We start from the raw sequence: 23,126 nt of genomic DNA on the forward strand, positions 1-23,126 counted from the left end.
GTTTAATAGCCTGGCAAATTCACAGTAGCTTGTCAAATTATTACAGGAACAGTGTCATCACTAAACAAGCCTGATCACGGTTAATTACAATGCAGACTAGAGAGCAGCCACAATTGTTCATTAATTACAGGAAGCACCTCATTTAAATTTTATGGAAATTTACACTTGCACCCCGGTATGTCTGGAAAAAAAAAGTGATCCTTCACGCATTCACAGAAGAAAGGAGTCTGTGGTTTATGAAACATCACAGTAAATTGTGTCTAATCTGGTACTGAAATATTGGTTCATTATTTACTCTAATTTTCTAAGCACTTTAGTGGTGAGAAATATCAAGTCAAACCCCACATCTCGAGAGTTTCCCAAACAAGAAAGGAAATGTGCTGGGCCTACTGTAACAACGTAATACATGATGAGGCACAGTTAGACTAAAAAAGTAACTTTTCTCTGATTAAAAATAAAATATTTAATAGCAATTAAAGGAGTCTAAACGAGTATAACCATTTCCTATAAAACAATTATATACAAACACAATTTTCAGCTGCTTGACATCAGTTAACCTCCCCAGCTGAAAAGCAGTTTCAAAAGCCATTGAAGAAAATCAACGAAGTTAGACAGTGAATCAAAGTCTTGATTTCTAGCTACTTTTCTAAATCAAGCATATTAACACCCACACAAAAAGAGAGCAGATGTCCTTGCAAAAGTTAAGTCAGGTACAGGCTTCAAGGATTATGATCATTCAAAACCAAAGGTATATTCATGAAAGAGTATCAGGAATCTTGGGATTATTAAACAATAACGTTGCTAAGTCATCTCAAATTTTAGGGATAAAAGGAAAAGGTTAAAAGGAAGCAGGTAAGAACAGGAAGGGACTCCACCAGTCATGAAAACTCATGTCAGTTAAATGTAAAAGCAGACCAGATATGGGTGCTGTGTGTCTAAATAAAAATCCTTCCTAGGAAAAGATCCAAACGGTTGCTCCTAAATCAAGGTGCCCAAGAGGTTATTCAAAGAATCAAGAGGCCAAATAGCAAATCCTCTGGCAGTTATAGTGTCTGGCCCTGGAGAAAAGCCTGAGGTCCAAGTGGGAAAATAAATGACTGTGATGACCCTGGCAAGTCCTAGAGTGAGTCCCCTGGAGTGCAAAGTTGGACTAAAAAATAAGAAATGGCTCATTTCTGTAAAGGCGGGGAGGAGAGGGGAACCAAACACCAGAATACATTCCATGGCAAGGATAAAAGGACTCCAAGCTAAAAACTACTTCCTAGAATTGTTAGCTGGTGAAGAACATATTAAGTATCATGTTTATGATGACTGACAGAATATGGATATATACTAGGTATTATTAAAATGTATGGAAGCCATATTTAGAAAGGAAGAGGAAAATAAAAGAAAATGGCTGAAGTGGGTCCCAGTTAATTCACCATAGTTGACTATCTTTTGACAGATTCTACCTTTCCAACTCAGTCTGCCAAAATAGTGTTGCAAGAGGAGGAATCCAATAAAATGGGCACTTTCATTTCTTTGCCCAGGAGCTTGGTCTTCGTTGCAAGGCCCACGCCGAACTGTCAACTCTACAATCTGTTTCATTACCTACAACCGGAGTTTCACTTAAACTTGTAAATATACATTTTCTCCCTTGGTATGTCATAATAATGGGCTCCATTGGTCTCTTTCAGTTTTACCTCACACACTCACATCTGCAAAATCCATTGCTCTTTGCACCATAACTCAAGGTTCAAAAACAAATGATCCAACAGCCACCCATGACAGACCATTCCAGGTGATATGTTTGAAGATCATCAATTGTCCTACCCAAAGAGGTCACGGATCAGACTATTCTCCACAAAAAGTCTTCCATCACTCTGCATTTATGTGTCACACACAAGCTGTTAACTTTCTAAAACTGGGAAATACACGATCATGTCTCAGATGTGTCACACCTGCTTTTCTGTTGTATCATAGCCATACACCACCCAGACAGTACCAGCTTGTGACACTGAAGAGCTCAGGTGGTCTTCCTAGTCCAAGAGCAGGTGTGCAAGAGATGGTGTACCCTTCAGTACCATAAAAACTGAAACCTCCTACCACCAATTCTACCTTCACTCCCACTGCGAAGAAGTAATTTTTTTAACTATTCTCTTTTCTCATGTGGGGCATCTAAATCAGTAAAATGCTTTAAAACTAAACTCACTATGCTCATCCCGTAAGTCTAAAATTTTTAGAAAATGATGCCAAATGGAGGTCCTAAAAAAATATTATGAGTTTGCTCATGCTAGGGAATGACATTCATGTTGTAACTTCAGCCCGCATCTTTGCATCACTGGTACACACACATTCCTTAAATATTTAAAGGTACATGGAAGTGGAGACATTACTTTGGCCAAGATATCATATTTAGATTTTTAATTTTTAATATACCAAACTGCTCTGACTGCTTCAAGACCACCCAAAATGAACTGAATTCCAAGTCAATACCTTCACAAAAATGTACTTTGCTAATAAAAATGTACTTTGCCAGAGGACATGTCTCCCAATCCATGAAGAAGCAAGATACTTATCATTAGGTCCTATTTTTCTTATTCAGTACTCAGCTGAATGGTTTCCATTCTCCTGAGCTAGGATACCATAATGCAGGAAGCATGACTTGCTCACAGTGTAACCCAGTGCCTAGCGCAGTGCTTAGCACATGATTATGATGACTTAAAAAGATGAGAGCTAATATTCCCAGAGTACCTGCTGCGTGCCAAGCCCTATGTTAACTGCTAGGTATACATTAGAACATTTAATCCTCATAATCACTTTGTGTGGTAGATCTCAATTTTACACAAGAAATCTAAAGCTCAGTTAGGTTGAGTGACTTGCCAAAGGTCTCAGAGCAGCTTGTGTCACCTGGGCAGCCAGCCTTCAGAAACCATGGTCTTATCCACTGCAGTATATACTACTTCTTAGATAAATAAATGAATGATCTCCAGCTACAGACAACTTATCCTGAAAAGAGCTTTCTGTTGCACATATGCTACTATACTAGCCCCTCATTTACACTTTTCTCAATGGTTGTCCATCTCCTAATGTCACTGATACATCGGTATGGCCTTCGGGGGCCACTGTTTCTGTCACACCACCCCCAACTGATAAAACAATAAGACTCCAACCTGGACTTCCAGCCTCTGGTCTGGCTCCTCCAGGTTTGGGCAGAAGTCTGCACCCAGCACTCTGCCAGCACATGCCACTGGAACCTGGGGGAATACGGCTGAGTTAGATAGGTGCTGGGTGTGGAGGCTGAGAACTGCACACAAACACACTTGACCCAGGCAGAAGCAGGGATATCCTAACTGCAGATCTGAAACAGGCCATCATGGCTTCACAGGTTTTTGACACTTAGTAGGTCAAGCATATTGTAAATATCACACATCCTACTTTACTCACTACCAAGAAGGTAAATTTCAAGAACAAAAGATCCACATAAATTTTATTCCTTCTTGTACTTACAGCATGCAGAAGAAGGAGAGAAGAAAGGTAAAAATGCATGGAGGAAGGAAATAAGGGAAGGGGGAAAAGAAGCTTGGTGATATTATTTTTCCTGTCTTTTCATTTTCTTATGTGGGAATTAAGAAAATTGCATTCTATAATGCCTAAAGTTTCTTTGAACTCCTAAAATATCTATTCAAATTTATTTTTCCTGTTCCTGGTATAGGTTAGCAAAGGCAGAGTTTATTTATCAATATTTATTATTTATTTACTTACTATATTTAAATTGCATTGGAGTTTTATGTCTGTTCTAATAATAAAAATAATGAAACAGCTATAATTTAGTGACTCTTGGTTTCTAGAATTCTACATTGAAAGCCACTAAAATTTCCTTTCAAAAGTGAGTTATTTATTATAAGGAGTCAGTCTCATCCTGAAATACTGCCTACTATAACTTGCTTACTTAATTGTAGACTTTTTAAGATAAGGAATAAAGGATTTATGTGTGATCTAAACCTGTTTTCTCCTTTTTAAAAATGTCTCTAATATTCAATAATACCAAACATACACTATCTTCATTAATCACATATCTATACATATGTATCAGAATCTCAATCCCTCAATCTGCTTTACCTAACCTGTGTTCTTTCCCTATCGAACAAAGTCCTCCTCTGGTGTTTTGTTTTCTTTCTTTTTTAAACTCCAATTATGATCATCTGTGCCAATCAATTTTCTTTGTTTAGAGATCACTTTTCAGCCAAGCGTGCTGCCTTAGAAAGTATTTCCCCCCCTTTTTTTTTTTGACCCATAAATCAGTTCACTTCTCCTAATTTAAACAATTTCAATAAGCTTCATTTTGCAAGTTCATTAGTGAATATCACTAATTTTTTTAAGAGCATTCAGTCAACTCTTCAAATATTTTAGATTCAACTCTCCTTTTCAAGTCTCGTTCTTTCTTCCTGCCTATGTCCATAAGGCCAAAGGGACAGAATATCATCTGTCTTTGAAATTAACCACTCTTTACCCAGGAATTTCACCAGTGAAGCCCAAGAGGGAAAGGAAAGGGAGGTCACATTTACTGAGCGCTTGAAATGAGCCAGTCACCATATGGGCACCTTACACACAGAAATAACCTGGTGTGTGTTTTTTTCCTTTTAACAATCTTATGAGATATGAGCATCTGCATTTGACAAATGAAAATACCAAAGCTTAGATCAGGTAAATAACTAGCTCAGAGTCACATGCTAGAAAGCTGCACAGCCCAAACTTAAAAAATGAGGAAGACAGACTGAGAATGTACTTCAAAGTTAACGGAAAACATGTAATAATTGCATTTAGTGGCATTCACTCTAGGGGGCATTTGTTAAAGTTTCATATGAAAGAAATTACAAATAAGACAAAGGAAACAAAGAAGGTGTTACCAGAAACCAAGACTGACTACTTGCTCTTTGGTCCAGGACAACATAAGCAATGTAAAGGGGAACTGATCCTCTGACTTGAGGAATGAGAAAGAAATGGGGCATGGAGAAGAGGGACACTGTGCATCTGTGTTGTGTCACACACAGAATAATGCGGATCCCACCCCTCAGTTGACGCACAGAGGAGCACTAATGAGTCATGCAACAGTAATTATCCCTAGGGTGCAATAGAAGGACTGGAAAAAACTCATCTTAGAATATTCCATATCAAAATGAAACCCCCAAAAGAGCTTCCTATAAAACCTCAATAAATGTGACTACTTCACTGATTGAAGCAGAATCCATGAGCCAGAATGTATATAGTGCAAATTAAGTGTAAACAATACTTTATTTCATGTATGTACACAAAGCAAATTCCCACTTACCTTAATATTATTTGACCATGTCACAAATAAGTTTTTAGTTCCTTTTTCCCTCTCACAGAATGCATCTTATAAACACTCTCAACAGGAAACGAAACAGTTAAACAAGTACTATTACAACCTCAGACACTTAGAAATACAGTTCCTGAGAGAAAACAAAAAGTTTGTCAATAAGTTGGGAGGAAACTGTACCAGGCCACTAGAATGTTTCAATAATCCAGATCACAAAAGGAATTAGTAGGAAAGTGGGTAGCACTCTATAGTTAGATGCCTAGAATTTCAGAGCAGAAGAAAATCCCTAAGTGTCCAAAAAGTGGACTCCCATATTTTAAAGACAAGGAAATTGAGATTCAAACTAAACTGCAGTTCCACTGAGAAGTTCACCTTCCAACAATACTCCCCCACCCCCACTGACAATTAGTGTCATTGATTATCAGACAGCAAAATTTTTAAGGAAAAGGCAAGTGACATTATCTGGTTCCTAATTCATCAAAATGTGCCAAGAAAAATACGAAAGATATAAAAGTTGATAGCCTAATTAATTATAATTCAACACACCTAGACAATTAGGTCTTTTGATTTAGAAGCCTCCATTGTTAACCAGCTAGCTATAAAGCAGTCAAAAAAAAAAATGATTGACAGAAACAGCAGAAATAAATTGTCTAAATCCTTATTATTACTCCATTTTAAATTAAGATAATAAGATATGGTATATACCCAACCACTGTTTTCATTGGAATATAAAATTTAAAGTGATTTGGGGAATTCCTTCATTCCACTTTCCTTCATGCTAGCCTTCAGTGTCTAAGTTCTACAATGATTTTTGCAAAATGTTCACAGGGGTTTTTTTATCCCTGAAAAGGAGACTAAGGGAATTTTTAAAATTCTTTTTTGAACCACTGCATATTTTGCTTTTAAAGTAACAAAAACATTTAAATTAAAAAGAAAGAAAAATACTAACCTGATCATCTAATGTGTCTAAACATTCTGCCACAGGTTTCATTATGGGAGGGTAATTGTCTAGTACTCATCTAAATTTCACTCCCTGGTGTTGTAACAGGAAGTAAGAGGCCTTGAAAGGGACCCTCTAGGATCCCCAGGGTAGACAGAAGCTGAGTGCATATCTACTCTCCTGTTCATACCTCAAAGGAATCATGGTGTGTGAGAGAGCTATTTACAACTTACTTTGTGTATAATCAGCAGAAACAAAAGATATGACAACAAGCATAAACGCCTCTCTCTCTCCTCTCCGGAGAATTCAGCAAGGGAGGGCCAGTGGGTATTCACTTCAGTGTCAAAAGGGCTTCCAGAAAACACATTTTCTGTGGGGCAGGGAGGAAATATGGCAAGCTTCCTACACACACACACACACACACACACACACACACACACACGTTCTTTGTTTACTGAGATCACACATAAAGACTGTTAGAGACCAGATTTCTGAAAAGAAGTCACATTGTGAGGAAAAGCCTCACATTGTAAATGGGAGCTACCATTCAAAATATCTGAAGTGGAATGGGGGTATAAGGTGGATGTAATGAAGGGGACAAAGGGAGAGAGAGGCACAGACACAATAACTTGGAAAATGAAATGTGTTACCAAGAAAAGGGCTTATAGAAACTGAGATGCTTCTTGCACAGCCAGGGCCCATTTGAAATTTTATTTTATTTTTAAACATTGAACATTCAGGTAGGCACTTGCCTGATAGGCACTATAAAAGTCACAGCCTAAATAAACAAACTGACTCCCATGTCAGCTCAAGTCTCTTCAGCTAAGCTGGCCACAAGCCCAGATCAGTTCTGAAGTGTGCATGTTTTGGTGGCTTCAGTCTAGCAGTGAAGACATAAGGGAAACTATCTGAGCCCAAGAAGAAGTTGGAGAATTGGTAGACAAAACTGATTTTCAAAAATAAAGAGAGAGAGAAAACCCAAAACAAGTCTTCTCAGAGGACTGGGGTACTTAGCTGGGTGCGAGCTCTGTCACGTTCCAGGCCAAAGAAATGCACTGATAGAACTTCAGCGTCATTTCAGTGGTGAGACAATGCCAAGCAGAAGGAAAAATTACTCAGATAACAGAAAAAATTCAGGAAGTCCATTAAGTGAAAAGGATTTGACAATAAGCTAGCCAGGAGCCGTTGTGAGAAAGAGCAGAGAAAGGAATAAATTAATTACCCACCACAGTAAAGATGAGGATATGTATTCTAAACACACTGCTGCAAAATAAATGAATGGAAAAGCTGAAATACAGGAAGGTGAGCTGAGTTGCTGGATGTGCAGTTATCTTATATTCTAATTTTTCAGATTACAATTTACCTAAAAGACAACATTCCAAGACTAAACTTTCTCAACCATGGAACCCCAGGCTAAGACTCAGAAGGACTAACTATATAAACCCAAAGCTTAACAATGAAAACACTGCTTACTGGTCTCTGCTACTAGTGAGTCAAAACAGTTATTTATCCATTTTCCAAAAGGGAGTGGCCAGAACTATGCTCATTCTTACAGATGAGACAGGGTTGTATGAACGGGAACACAATAAGGATGAGAGATATATAAGAATGGAGAATGACAGCGGACAGGCCCCTCTGGTGTCATCCCAGAACAATGAGCTAACAGGATCAGGATGAGAGGCTAAAGAACAGAAAAGGGTCAAGCATGTGATTCTGCTACTCAACAGGTAGACGGACACAGAAGATGACTGGGGGTGGGGAGACACAGCATCCTCACAGGAGCCAGGACTGCAACTGAGGTTCACTCGCTTTTTGCCTCTGGAGCTCATCCTCTTGGGTGAGCTGCCAAACAGGGCCCTAGGCTCCTTGATAGGAGCAACCTCTGCAGGTACAATTACAGGAGATTTTTGCCACCACAAATAACACAGATACCTTGTTTTTATATTGTGAAGTGTAGGATAAAAGGTAAAAATCTCTCTTCCCTGGTGACACCCTGAGGAACTTAATGGAACATGAATAATGCTAAAATTACAGTCTCTTCCTTCCAGAGTGCTCAAAGGGCTTTATACATAATATTTATTAATTCCCACATCAGACAAGTAAAGGGCAGTATAATTTCCATCCCACCCTTTTTATTTTTAAACAAGATAACTGTGGTCTATCGCTACTGTCTTCCTCCCCATTTGATAAATTGGATAGAACTGAAATTACGACAAAGTCCTCTCAACTACTATGCTAGTGTTTTACCGAGAGTCCATTTATTTTCCAAATCTTGTTCTACATGACTTTTAGCACTAAAGAAAATGAAGCTATTTATACCTGTGCCATGGAAGGGTTTTATATTAAGAAAACAAAGCACAGAATTAGATTCTTTTCAATTGGCTTACAATCATTCTTTTAATTCAGAATTTTAGAAACTGAACACCCCAGCTTTCTGCTTATGAGCATATATACTGCCAAATCTAACAACTGACATTAAGTAAAACTTCAAGTATGCTTATATATGCCCAGGTTAACTTCCTTTCTGCCCCTGAGGCTCAATGCCAACTATCCTAAAGGCAAGAAATATGAAAAAAGCACTGGCTTTGGAGTTAGACCTCTGTTTAAATCCCAGCAGTATCTGGTAAAGTTGGTCAGTTAATTACCAATGCAGGGCCTTGTTTCCTACATCTGTAAAGTGGGAATAATTATAATTACTGCGTAGGGTTGGCAAGGCTGAAGGAGATGACACGTCATCTAACTAAGCACACCACAGGTACACAGGATAAGTAAATGATACTTTCTCAGACATCTCCCAACAGCACACACTACTCTCATGAGGGCTGAGAAGTTTGAGACAGTGAGGGAAGGAATTTGGGAGGAGGGAAGCAAGCTTCAGGTGTCAAAGGAATAATATAAGCAATTAGGGAAACTAAAAAAGTATAGCTATTCAATTAGTCTCAATTAGGGGCCAGCTCAGTCAACTTTTAGAAGGCTTCCTGGAATGCTGAGTTGAGAAAGAATGTAAGATGTATCCAGGCTCAGAGAAACTGACCATTGAAGTCTTCACTGGGGGAAGTTGTAAGCAGTGTCCCATTTCACTCTCTGCCACTCATACCCCAGCCAAGCCCTTCACAATTAAAACATAAGGTTATTTGCTGAGTTCTCTTTCATGCTAGTGGCTTGACCTATGAATTAGAAATAAGGAGTTTCCAGAAAACATGGGTGAATAAAATCTGAAGAAATGCTACTCTTTTGGAAAACAAAACAATAAATAGCAAACTGATAGACCAATATTTCAGGTCAGTGGTTCAAGGTGTACTCCTCAGCCGAGGAACATTATCAGATCACCTGGGAAGTTGTTTGAAATACATTTCGAGGGCCCCGCCTGAGGCTTACTGTGACAGAACCTCTGGGCGTGGAGCCCAGCCATTTGTTCTTAGTGATCAGGTGTTTAAGAATCTCTAGCTTAAATAAACTAGAAAACCAAGAGAGAAATGGTCAGACAAAAGCTCTCTAGATGATAACTTGGTTTTAGAAAAGACAGCCTAACAAAAACCAAGGGAAGAAAGAAGCAGACATCAGGACATAAGATCCAGGATCTCCCAAAATCTCACTCTGTGAAGGAGAGAGGGGATGTCAGAAAAGCAGACCCTTTAAAGAGAAAGCCAAAACGATTAAGCCACTTAAGAGCAGTGGTATGGCCAACTCCACAATATGCCACAAACATTAGAAGGAAATGATTTGGGGACAGACGCTAACTTAAGCATTTAAACTAAAAGCACTTTGAAATGATCCAGGTCACCCTTAACTTTGCCACTGCACTTGCTCCGCTCAGCTTCTCTCCCTGGTTTTCCACCTCAAAGAGAATGAGGATGAATTTAACTATTTCTAATGAGGGGTAAGAGGCTACCAAGTAATGATCACCAAGCCCCTGAATTTTTTTTTGTTGAGGGGGTGGCGTTTTTTTTAGAAAGGAGTTCACTTTCGAAGGAAATAGGTGCATTTAACTTGACCTTACTTCATCAAAGGCACAAAACGGGACAAATCAAAAGGGTTTTTATTTTCCTTCCTAAATTTAACACACTAGAGAGGAAAAAGTGATAGAAAAATGAATGAGTGTAGAAAAGGGAGTCTGAGGAATGAAATAGGATAGAAGAAATGTGTTATGTGCCAGACAATGAAAAATATTATTCCAAAAAAACTCAACATCTCCAGTTACCCACTGAACCACCTACATTAAACTTCTTATAGTTTTTTTTAAAAAGTTTAAGTATCCATACTTGGTTTAAGAAATGAAAGCATGTAATACTAGACTTAATGCACAGTGGTTAGCTAGAGATGCAGGTTCCTCTGGACAAGCCCCTTGTCCCATTTGACAGGAAGAGGGAGTCTAAAGGAAAGCCACAGATAGCACCAACTGACCAGAAAAATTCCCACTGCTGTTAACAGGAGAGCCAGGGAAGCCTTTACCACACTACCAAAGCTCATAATACAGCATGCAGAAGATGAATGAATCAACATGGTTTTCTTTGCATGCAAAGTTTGAACACAGATAATGTTAAGAAAGGAAACGGGAAGGCAGATTCAGTCCTGCTGTTCCATACAGTAAAAACTTCCCCAACTCAAACGTCTAAGCTATACTGTGTCCTGCACAATTCCCCCTCCAAGCCTGCTGAGGATCCCAGACTAAAAAGAGAAAATGCACAAAAGCATGCAATGTTGATTTCTATGGAATACCCACCCTCCCTCTAACTCCAACACCCCTATCCTAAATGCACTTATCTCAACTGGGGTGAGATCTAGGGGAGATGAAAAGCTGCAGGTATTCTGTACCAGTTTAAAAAATGAAATGAATATAAATCTTTCCCACCAATGGTATCTCTGTTACTGAGGGTTGAGGATGCGCTCAGAAGATTAAGTAAAAGGAAGTTTCCTATATTTTCCTTTGGGATCTTATAAAATAAGGTACTTTTTTCCCAAAGTGAAAATATTTTACTCCTGAAATCTAGTGGTTTTAGAAGCTAAAAGTAGTAGACAACAGAATGTTTTATAAATGATAAAACACATGATGTTTCTTTTTTTTATGTTTTTGGTGTTAATGGCCACACAGAGCTACTTATGTCACTGACTTACCTAATGATCAAAAATACTATAAACTACCCTTTTCCCTCTACATGCCCTCCTGTTAGTGATGTGATGCTCTTCCCTGGTTTCATCTGCCACCTGTATGGGAACAGTCCCAAATTCCTATTCCTTACCTCTCATGTAAATTTTAGTCCTACACTTTAAAGCTCCAACTAGAAATTTCCAAGTGTCCAGTTAGCACCTTGAGCTAAAACAAGCTAAGCAAATGGGTTCATTACTACCCTTTCTTTACTACCACTCCCCGACTTTGCTATATTTTGCAATGTCAATCCCATTCACAAAGACTCAGTAATATTAATCATGATTAAGAGCCTTCTCCTTACTTACCAAACCAAGTAATTTCTGAAAGTCTGTTCATTCTTCCCTTTTAATCCCTTAGCAGCACCCCCATAAACCTTCCAGATCATTTCTAATAAAAGCACACTCAGACATCTGCCATAACTTGTAAGTGATAATCCTAACTTTATCATTCCACACTTGCCAACCAGTACCACATACCACCCCCTCCAACTGCCAAACATATTCTCCTAGGTGACGTTTAGAGTTCCCCACAAACTATCAATTTAATATTCCTGCCCAGCTGGTGTGGCTCAGCGACTGAGCATCGACCTAAGATCCAGGAGATCCCGGTTCAACTCCCGGTCAGAGCACATGCCTGGATTGTAGGCTTTATCCCCAGGGGGGGCTGTGCAAGAGTTCAGCAGATTGATGACTCACTCTCATCATTGATGTTTCTCTCTCTCTCTCTCTCCCTCTCCCTTCCTCTCTCTAAAATCAATATAAATAAATAAAGGTCCTTCCTGGCCCTCTAAAAGCTAGATCTACCCTGTCTTTCCAGCTTTATCTTCTCCTCTTCCTTCATGACAAATACTTAACAGATAGTCTAATTTGATGTCTCTTGCTTACTGCTTTGGGCTTTCCTAACTTGACATAGTTCTCATGCTGCTCTTTTTAGAATACCCTCCTCTACATTATACATTTGAAAATCTCCTTATTTCCTGATGCCACTTCTTCCACAAAGTTTTCTGATACCCCCAGGCAGCAGAGATCTCCTCCCCAGAGCATCACAGAACCTTGGACTTGAACTATGTGTTTTTCTCTCCTTAAGGCCAAGAACTAATTTACTTTTCTCCCACAGCACCTACCACACTGCTTTACACACAGCAGATAGACAAGTACATGCAAAATAAATAATAAATAAATCTCTTAAAATTCACAGTGGCACCAGTGACCCAATGTTACAAATAGAGTGATTTTAACTACATCATTATTCCACCTGATCCTCAACAAATACCCATAAGGCAGTTAGGGGGCAATAATTCCTATTTCACAGAAATTCAAGATACAAGGAGGTTACTATTTATGCACAGAGCATTCTTCTGAGTATAACTTAGCCTGTAAAGGTTCAGTAACTAATTCAACGTCACCCCGTTGATCTGCGGTATACATCTGCTGAAAATGATACTTCTTGTGCTGGACTTTCCTTCCAGCTTATTCCAGGATACATCTAAAACCTGACTTCATTAAAGCAATCTTCTAGATGCTGAGAAAATGTACAACATCTACCCTAAAATATAAGTTTAGGAAGTCTTTCTCTGTCCCACAAGTTGTCAACATATACTGAAATATGAAATATAGAATGATAAAATATAATGGCCTATATATAGCTTAAAATTTACTAGGCTTCGGAGTAGGGGCAGGTATGAAAACCTCCTTTAAGTAAGCTCTCTAAAAAGGTACTGATTGCCACAGACCTGGAAAGAAAGTAATCAGCCCATTATTCTGCCCTGAGATGGGAATGCATGTCTAAGATCAGCTCATAGCCAACAGGAGGTAAATTTCCATCTCTAATCATACATAGCTTCTCCTTTGTTTCAAGTCAAAAGTACACAACTACATTTGGTCCTAAAGCCAACTGCTGCCCTGCTGCCTACTGTTATAAAGTTTTGTTAAAATGCAGCCACACCTATTCCTTTACATATATAATCTATGGCTGTTTGTGGCTTCAGAGACAGAGTTGAATAGTTGCTACAGGAACCATAGGGTAGCCTAAAATATTTACTATCTGGGCACAGAAATACAGAAAAGGTTTGCCAACCCCTGTTTTAAATTGTGCAAAATTATACCTCTTTCCCCAGCAACACCACTTTCAAGAATTCACCTTTAGGAAATAAGAATACAAGTGCAAACAAGAATGTTCGTATGGAAGCACCATTCTTCATAAAAGACAAGAGCTGGCAACAACCTCAATGTCCATGAACCAAAAACTCATTAAATAAATTATGGTACAATAATAATACTAGGAATCCACTAAAAATGATGCTGAATATTTATACTTACAGACATGGAAAGATATCTATGACAGAAGTTTTTAAAAAAGAAGTTACATATCCATAATCCCTTTATGTGACTAGTATCTATACCCCCCTACACACACACATTTGTATGTAAATATAAATTAAGATGATTAAAAAGATGTTAATAAAATGGTTCCTTGGTGGCAGCCTTTCAGACAGTTTTTATTCTGTTTGTAGTTTTAAAATCAGATCTACACAACAACTATGTATCCTTTATACAAAGGCTGTCAAAGAAGTTTAAAACTATTAAAATCAGGGTGCAAAGTTTAGATTCTTCATTTTATTAAGCACTAAGTTTTTCAGAAAATAAGATGTTTTTTGGATTTTGTTTGGTTTGGTCGGGGAGTTGGTCTTGTTATTGCTATTTTGCTTCTTCCTTTTCCTCTCTTTTAAAGAGAGAAAGGTTGTTAAGCTCACCAATACATGAATATCTATGAACTGGCATTCCCCACAATATGTGGCAACCTCACATAATGGATCAAAAAAGTCCCTTACAAAAGCATCCACGGGTTAGGAGGAAAGGAGAGGTTAACAGAATAGTGCTTTGACAGAAATGTGTTAATTCAGTCAGTGTCTTGCTTCTGGTTTACCATAAAAAGGTTCATAAAGTACCCAAAAGCCACATAAGATTTTAGAATTATGCTGCTCAGTGACTGATTCTTAGTGAAGAGAAAGGAGAGCGTTTTGTCCACTCTCATTTTCTTCCACAAAAGTAAGCTTCTGTAAGATAGGCACACGTATTTTTTAAACTTAGTAATCGAAAAGGCCAAATATGTACACGATAAGAGTATTAAGAACCCTGTACTACCATTGATTAAGAGATGCTAAGTGAACACTGCATAAGGCTTGCAAACTAATTACAACAGGAACTACAGAAGAAGAAATTGCTAGTAACAGCCAACACAGCTCGCCCTCTCTTTGCAACTTCACAGGCATCACTTCTAAGCTCCATTTTATAAATGAAATAACTGAGGTTCAGAGAGGTTATATAACCTTTCCATGGTCACATAAAGAAGAGATAAATAAATTCAAATGAAGATACATCTGGCTCAAAAGTCTGGACTCTTCCCACTATGCTAATAAAACAGAAATTATATTGCTAATGAAGTACTACATAAAATCCCAATATAAATTTAGCATGTGAGAAAACTTGAAATTCCTAGTTTGTAAAGCTATTACAGAATTACCATGTCACCGTATTTGTTTTACAAGCAATTTATTTAAAATAGTGTGTTTTTATACTATTTTCTCAAAGTTAGATCTATCCATATTCATATTCTCCATCCTTACAATATACATATATTGTAATATACAATATACATAATATACAATATACACATGCATATATTATATATTTTTTTAGATCCGCTATACCATTTTATAATACTGAGCACAAAAACTATTTAATATTTTCAAACTGAAACAGAGTCTGAATACATTTGTAGGCATACACTCCAGTTAGACATACAACTGTGACTGGTTATTTTTTTTATGACTTTTCTCACATCAAATTTATTTCACTGCTAAATATTAAACAAAATCTGTGCCCTGAAAATTAACATATGAAAAACTGTGCAATGATATCACTGTAATTTCTTTTACATTTGTATTTATCTCACATTATTTTTCTCTTAGATATATTCTTTTTTTTAAAATATATTTTTAGCCCTAGCCGGTTTGTCTCAGTGGTTAGAGTATTGGCCTGCAGACTGAAGGGTCTCCAGTTTGCTTGCATGTGCAGGAGGCAACCAATCGATGTGTCTCTCACAATGATGTTTCTCTCCCTCTGTCTTTCCCCCTCTCTTCTACTCTCTCAAAAAAACACACAACAACAATGGAGAAAATTTCCCCTGGTGAATATTAACAAAACAAACAAAATACATATATTTATATTTTTTAATTGATTTTTGTTTTTTAGAGAGAGGAAGGGAGGGGGTGAAAGAGAGGGGGAGGGGGGAGGGGGGAAGGGGAGAGAAACATATATCGATTGGTTGCCTCCCATACATGCCCTGATCAGAGATCAAACCTGCAACCTAGGTTTGTGCCCTGATTGGGAATCGAACCTGCGACCTTTGGTGCATGGGATGATGCTCAACCAATTGTGCAACAACCAGCCAGGGTGATATATTTTCTCTTAAAATTACTCTGAGATTGCCGTTTCCTAAATAAAACCTTCATTTCCCAAGTGGGGAAACTAAAGTTTGCTATCCTTCCTTTTTGGGGGGTGGAGACATCAGACTATGGTTAGGGGTAGTCCATGGATCCTAGTAGAGGTCTAAAAGATAAGACTCAGTAGCTGTACCCCTTTCCATCTAGAGAAGCTTTGACTTTTACATAGTGAATTCCTTATAAAATTGAATTTGAAAGGAAAAAAAAGAAACAGCGGGTTTGACAACTTTTTTTTAATAGCTTAAGTTATAGATGAATGAAGAATGTGGCAGAGGAAAAAGCAAAGACTTTGGGACCTGGTGGTGTGTTCAGTGGTTAGAGCGTCGGCCTGCACACCAAAGGGTCACGAGTTCTATTCCCTGTCAAAGGCACGTACCTGGGTTGCAGGTTCGATTCTGGCCCTGACAGGCAGGGCACATGTGGGAGGCAACCAATCAATGTGTCTCTCTCACATCTATATTTCTCTCTCCCCCACTCCCTCCATTCCTTCCACTCTCTCTAAAAATCAATGGAAAAAATATCCTCAGGTGAGGATTAACCAAAAAAAAAAGGCTTTGGGGCCACCATGCTGAATACAGATTTTACACATCTATTTCCTCATCTGTAAAATGAAAATAACTGTACCTACCCTGAATGCTTTTGTAAACTCAGTAAGATAGCATGGGTACCAACCCGGCCCATTGTAGCTATGAAATTAATAGTTCTTAATCCTCTTTTTCTACTCTTAGTTACAAGCAAAAGTAAACACCAACCCAAATATTTATTTTAGATCTTAATATGCAGTGTGCTCCAAACTAGCGTTGGCTAAAGAAAGTAGCTATTAGCCCTGGCCAGTGTGTGGCTCAGTGGTAAGAGCGTAGCCTGTGCACGGAAGGGTCCCCAGTTCGATTCCCAGTCCAGGGCACATACCTGGGTTGCAGGTTCCATCCCTGACCCCGGTTAGGGCACATTCAGGAGGCAACCAAAGTGTCTCTCTCACATTGACGTTTCTCTGTCTCTTACCCTCTCCTTCCTTCTCTTCTACTCTCTCTAAAAATCAGTGGAAAAAATATCCTCTGGTGAAGATTAACCAAAAAAAAATATGCTAGGCAAAATAACAATGCTAATCAAAGTTCATCTATAACAATATTAAATGTACTACACAATTACTTTTGATAAAAACAAAATCAAGGACTAAAAAAACAATAAAAGAACTATATTTTGCTCAACAAAATATTCCCAAGCCCTTAACTACACTTGAGGAATTGTGCAAGACTGTAAATAAAGATAAAATATTACCCAGATATACATGTATGTTGCTTGCTACTACTCTGTTCAATTCTACTAAGTATAAATACTATTAGCTTTAGTGTGACCTAAATTCCATGAAACAAGTAAATATTTACAAAGCCAGGGACAGAGGCTGGGATCCTACCTATAAAATTTAAATTCAAGCTCTACTATCAAGTATTAATGATAATGTGTATAAGGCAGGAAGCTTCAATTCAAGCAAATGATAGAACTGATGATACAAAGGTAAACAGAACCTAAAAGAATTAGGTATGCCTCTTTGCCTTTAGTCTACCATAAGCCATAACTGATATCACAGAGACAATAGTATCACTCTGACATCCATGAAGGCCAAGCTGGTGAGAATTTTGCAGACTGGCCAAAATGCAAGACTAATGGATAGCACAAGAGATGCTCAAAAAAAATAAAGAAATAAAAAAGATAGAAAAAGTTGTCTGCCAAATGTCTATAATCTCCTTTCCTAGGGATAACTGAAGAAATTAAAATATTTTATTAAAATATATACTCTCGTTTCCAAAAATTCAAGCTTCCCAAGGGAAGTCTGACACAGGGCCAATTCAAAGAAATGGATCAACGGTTTACTGAATGCCTACCATGTACTTCAGCTTTACATGTGTTTTCTCATTTCATGTTCCTGACAAATTCTCAAGCTAAGTATTTTTTCCCCACTTTAAAAGTGGAGAAAATAAAGGTTAGGGATAAAGTGACTTATCCAAGGTCACAAGATCCAATCTTTTAACTCCCCCAACAGAGTTCTATAAAGTCAAACACTACTGTCCATCTGGCACAATGGAAATAGAAAAATGCTGAAAGAACAAGTATTAATATTTTAATAATGTTTGAATTTTAGGAAAAAAATCCTAAGCCAACTTTAATTTTCTTATTAGAGAGACATAATATTAGAGTAATTCCACCCTTTGCTTCTTGGTTTATAAAGGAAAAATTTTAATAAAGCAAATTGAAGAGGGTTGAATACAACCACATCATCTTTTTTATAATCTAAAATGAATGCTTCCATGATCAAGATAACAAATATATTTTTAGATGCTCTATATGTACATGGTAGATTTTTTTTCTTAATTTGGTATTGTTAACAAGTTTTTCTGCTATTTAGGAAAAAAATAATTTTGAAATTGGCTATAAGGAAAAAATATGCAGCACAAAAGAAAGTCTAATATTCTACTGTAAATTTCACTTTAGAACAAAAAGCAAAAATCACCAAAAGAAAAGTCCTATCATTATTTTACTACATCCAACAGAGTAAAATGAGTATTAAAGTGAGTACTCTCTCTAGAAGGTAAGGGAAAATGTATAATGAATTCGTCTAAAATTTGAAGTGCCAAGTCTTTATATAAAAATCTTGATTTTACTATAGACTGCTTGTTGGTTTAAGATTTCCCATAAACAATGTGAATGTATTGGTTCATAAAGAACAAACCATCATATAGACAGCATTAATCAGATTAAACTCAGGTCTATCTTGACAAAATCATAAACGTGTACCAAAAATTCTATAAATTGGGCACACAGACCCACCCACAGTTTACAGTTTACTTTTTCTGTGGTATAGTCTTGAGTTAAGTTTCTATTACATATCATTTTTAAAAATAAGTTATCAATGGAAAAATATCTTAGTTTAACAACTCTGTAAATTTTTCCTTGTATCTATTTGGCAGTTATCAAAGGGTACATGCACATACAGGCACACATACAAAAATGTGTGTGTGTGTGTGTGTGTGTGTGTGTGTGTGTGTGAATTATTAAGGAAAAGAAAATGACACATAACAACATGAAAACAAGGAAAGTATTATGGTTTGCTAGTGAAAAGAAATAGGCAATTCAAAAATTCAAAACTAAAATTCAAACTATTAAAATATCTTTCCTTAGGTAAATCCAAAATAATCCATATTTCTTCTAGTAATTGGGGAGGAAATCAGATGCACAAATATTTTATAAAGTCCCACTGCAATACAGAAGGCTATTCCATACATTCACATTTTAATCTATTATAAATTAACTCTTATCAGATCAAATCATGAAGCAATCCTGAGTGTTACCTGTAACTTGCACAATTACAACTGAAGTCAAATCTTACACACACACCCACAGTAACTGTAAAGCCTAGAAAAACTGGAACAGTGAATAAGAAGAGTAGGGTTTCCCTGGAGAGGGACTGGGTGAAAGCAATCTGCCAAAGTGGATACATCTGAGAAAACTGCGAAGCCTGAAAATGTTCTAAAATCCTGAAGATGCCCACGTGGTTTCACAACCAAGTTTCTTTACAAGAGCCACAACCCAGATGACTTGCATCTTTTACTGCCTTATTTCCAGAATTCCTGATTTTAAATCACACTGGAAACCTCTGGCTGCAATTGAATTAGAATGGTTCGGTTTAGCCCTTCTAAACGCCAAGAAAAAAAACACAGCACCATACTTAAGTTTGTTTTGTTTTAAACTCGGACCTTCTGCATTCCAAAATTGTATCCCTCTGACTAATATAAACCGTTATTACAGAGAAATGGTTAAAAAAAAAAACAACAGCCAGTGAAAAAGAATGAGGGAGTAGTAATGGTAACATACAGTACCATGAGCTGCAGTGGCCTCCCAGTCAGTGGTGCAAGGTTAACAGATCACTCTTGGCCTTCAGGAAGACAGCAAAACACAGGCTGGGGAAGGGGGGTGGAGTGGGGGAGACAAGGACCGAGGCCGGGGGAGGGGGCCCTCACTCAGGCAGTTTACACAAGAGGGCAGCTCAGCTCAGCTCCTTTCTGGCGCATTCCTCCTATCTCCCAACCTCTTTGCGTGTGTCTTGTCATATTTTCTTCAGCTGTTAATTGTCCAGACTGCAAGGCACAGTTTAGGAAAAAGCGAAACCCTTCTAAGTGACCATCACAGCAAATCAGCTTCACGCCGGTGGGTAAAATTTTCCAAGGGAAGTGTTCTTCTGATAGTTCCTGAGTCTCTAAGTCACCCCCACCCCCACCCGCCACCACACACTCCCCTAGAGGGCCAAATGCACTGTGGCAATAAAACATTCATGCGACTTGGAATTTTAACACAATGCCATTTCCCTAGTTTAACCTGAAAGGAATGCACTAGTCACAACAGACTACATCATCCTGCCATTAAACCCTGCCAAGGAACCGCTTTTTTGGCTGTGCTGGGCCAGCTCTGACGGGAAAGGAGTACACAGACCCACACACTGAGCACAGAGGGGCCACCTCTGTTTCCTCAGTCTCGTCCAGCAACACTCTGCTCTTGAACATGACCCCTGACCCCTCGCAATGTGACCTGCTTGTGATGCGTGTGTCACTCTGGAACTTCTGCAGAGCCACACACTGCGCAGGCCATTTGCTGCTCCCTCTCAACAGGACTTGGACCCCTGCCAAAGGTTCTTTCTTATTATTACTGATGCTATTGAAAGTCTTCTGTTTAAGTGCCTGGATGCCTTTTCCTTGCGTTGTAGAGGTCTGTTTTTCTTCTTCCTTTGTTTGCTTTAGACTTTTTAAAAACAAACTTTACATTTGCATTCATAATTAGGTTATGATTACTGACAAAATGGTTTGCTTTGGGGACTACTTATCAAAGCTGCCAGTTCTCTCCCATTTAAGTGACATTTAATTTAGATTTACAAAACACAAAAAGAGAAATAATTCTGATTTCTCCTGAGAATTTTAGAGAAAAACTTAAAGGTGGTGTACTCTACAACATCCATACTTAACCATTTCATGTGGTACAAGTACAAGCAACAAATTAATTTTTTAAAATGGATTTATTGATTTATTACTTGCGCAGAGATTTCTACCTTCCAAGGAACATAACTGAAAAACTAAGGAATAAGAAAAAAGATATGTGCAAATGAAATATTAAAATCACATTTAAAGTTTTTAAATGTTTTAATTAATTTTAAACTCCGATGCCAATTAGGAGTTTAAAACCAATACAACAATATTAATTTTTAAGTTACCAGATACCATAATTTCACCCTCCAAACATCCTTTTTCTTTTTATCTTCTACTTCTCGCCCACCATTAAAGTATGCCTTCCAGATTCTTTTTTAACTTTTGCGATTATTTGTTTTTTTCCTTTCTAATCATTAACTATTTTCAGATGGGGCACATTCACTCTTGCCCTATTATTTTTATCTTGTTATTCCTCCTCTCAGTCCCAGGCAGTTCTAAAAAGCAGCAAATCCCTCTTTCTTGCCATGACCCTGAACTACAGCCAGGTGAGGTGTGATTAGCCCTGCAAAAAATATCAGGTGTTCTAAATTTAACCTCCTTGAGTGAAGCCATGGCCCCCCCAGTAACAAAGAACGCCTTATTTCATCTAAGAGATTAACCAAAAATACAAAATGATGCTCTCCAAGCAAGTTAACATGCACATATAAAATAAAACCAAATTGTCTTCTTTAGCGTAATTTTTGTCTCCTTAGTAGCTGGAATTAATCTTACACCCTATTAAAGGACTTTTTTTCTTTTTCTTTCCTTTAAGCAGACATTATCATGCCTTCAAAGTCATTCGAACCCCCTTCACCTTAGCCAAGCCATGTTAATTCTAGATAGGAGGACAGCCAATTAACTTTTTTTTAAAAAGGAATTATATTTGACTTGGAGGGCAAGGGCTGAGAAATCAACTCAACAGAAAAAGCAAAGATTATCAAAACCTATGAAAATATTTCCATTTCAAAATGTAAATGCTGAAATCAAACTGTCATTTTAATTTATATAAAACACAGCAATAAAAGCATTTGATTTTTTTCAAGTAATCTGGTTTATTATCAATGTATATTCAAATTTCAATTTTGATGTTACTAGTGGAAAACCTAGTAAAATTGAAAACAGCAGTGCAGGGAGCCATGAGACTAAAATTACAGAGGATAATTTCTATTTAAATCCAGGCAGATATACTTTTTTTGCTCATGTCAAACTGATCAAGACAGTGATCCTAAAGTATCTTGGACCAATATTCAAAGGAAAGAGCGCAGGTCTGCGGACTTGCACATGCACCATGTTAACCCCCCTCATTTGTTATGCATTTCCTCTGTAGACCTCTGGAACTTGGAAAAACATCACTAAAAGAAGTGATAACCAGTCTCATTTTATTTCTACGCAAATCGTCAACCAATTTCATAATCTATTCATTGCTATGGCACAGTGATGCATCGTAATGAGGAAATCATATTTTATATGAAATTGTGCCATTACAAATAAATGGAATCAGAACAATACAGAACCTGCTAGAAAAGAAAGTCGAACCGGTAAGTCACTGAAATGCAAAAGGTTGCAAAAATTCCAAAGTTTTGCAAAAATATTAACTTATTTTGGTGGGTAGTTGTGACATGACCAAAATCTGTGATAACCACAGGTGATTTTCATTTTTGTTTAACCAAAATAAAATTTTACTATCTTAAATGACATTTAAAAATACAAGTTCAAAAGTTTTGTCAGTTTACCTTTTAATTTCTAGAAAGCAAAACAGGTGAGCACAAACATGCACATGCTAATTTATTCTTCTCAACAGGAGTCCCCTTGGAGTTATGGGATTGGCTAAAGCAACTACCACTATCCCACACACAGGCAGTTAACAGACTCTAAACCTGAGTGAGGGCAAGCCTTAGGTAAGGAGATGTGAAAGGAAAGATGTAAGGGTAAAAGAGAGAAGGAAGAAAAAAGGAAAGATTGTGTGGTGGAAACAGACTGAAAGAAAAGCAAGCTACGGGAAAGAAGGGGGTGAGAGAGAAGGAGAATAAGAATGAGATGGGGAGGAGCAAAATGGAAAGAAGCTGGAAAAGAGAGAGAAAAGAAAAGGGAGACTGAAGGGGAGAAAGGGATGGCTGGGGGAGAGAAGAGGAATTGGAGCCCGAGACACAACAGTGGATCAAGCAGCTGGCTGGAGATGCTAATTCAGCGCTTTAACAAAT

General features: G+C 37.7%; 1 protein-coding gene across 18 annotated transcripts in view; it reads right to left on the reverse strand.

Moving 5' to 3' along the window:
• The window catches only part of BNC2 (basonuclin zinc finger protein 2), a 402,482-nt gene that overhangs the window by 232,999 nt on the left and 146,357 nt on the right, over window positions 1–23,126 (reverse strand). For 12 of the 18 annotated variants that reach the window (XM_081151987.1, XM_081152000.1, XM_081151996.1 and 9 more), the window contains one exon: window positions 3,153–3,236. The exons of 5 other annotated variants lie outside the window; for them this stretch is intronic. In XM_081151987.1, coding sequence (XP_081008113.1) covers window positions 3,153–3,236 — 84 coding nt within the window. Of the gene's footprint in view, window positions 1–3,152; window positions 3,237–19,788; window positions 19,869–23,126 lie in introns of those variants that run through there. One more of the 18 variants, XM_081151989.1, reaches the window with a different exon arrangement.

The sequence above is a fragment of the Miniopterus schreibersii genome, assembly GCF_964146895.1.
Source record: "Miniopterus schreibersii genome assembly, chromosome: 11".
NCBI lineage: Eukaryota > Metazoa > Chordata > Mammalia > Chiroptera > Miniopteridae > Miniopterus > Miniopterus schreibersii.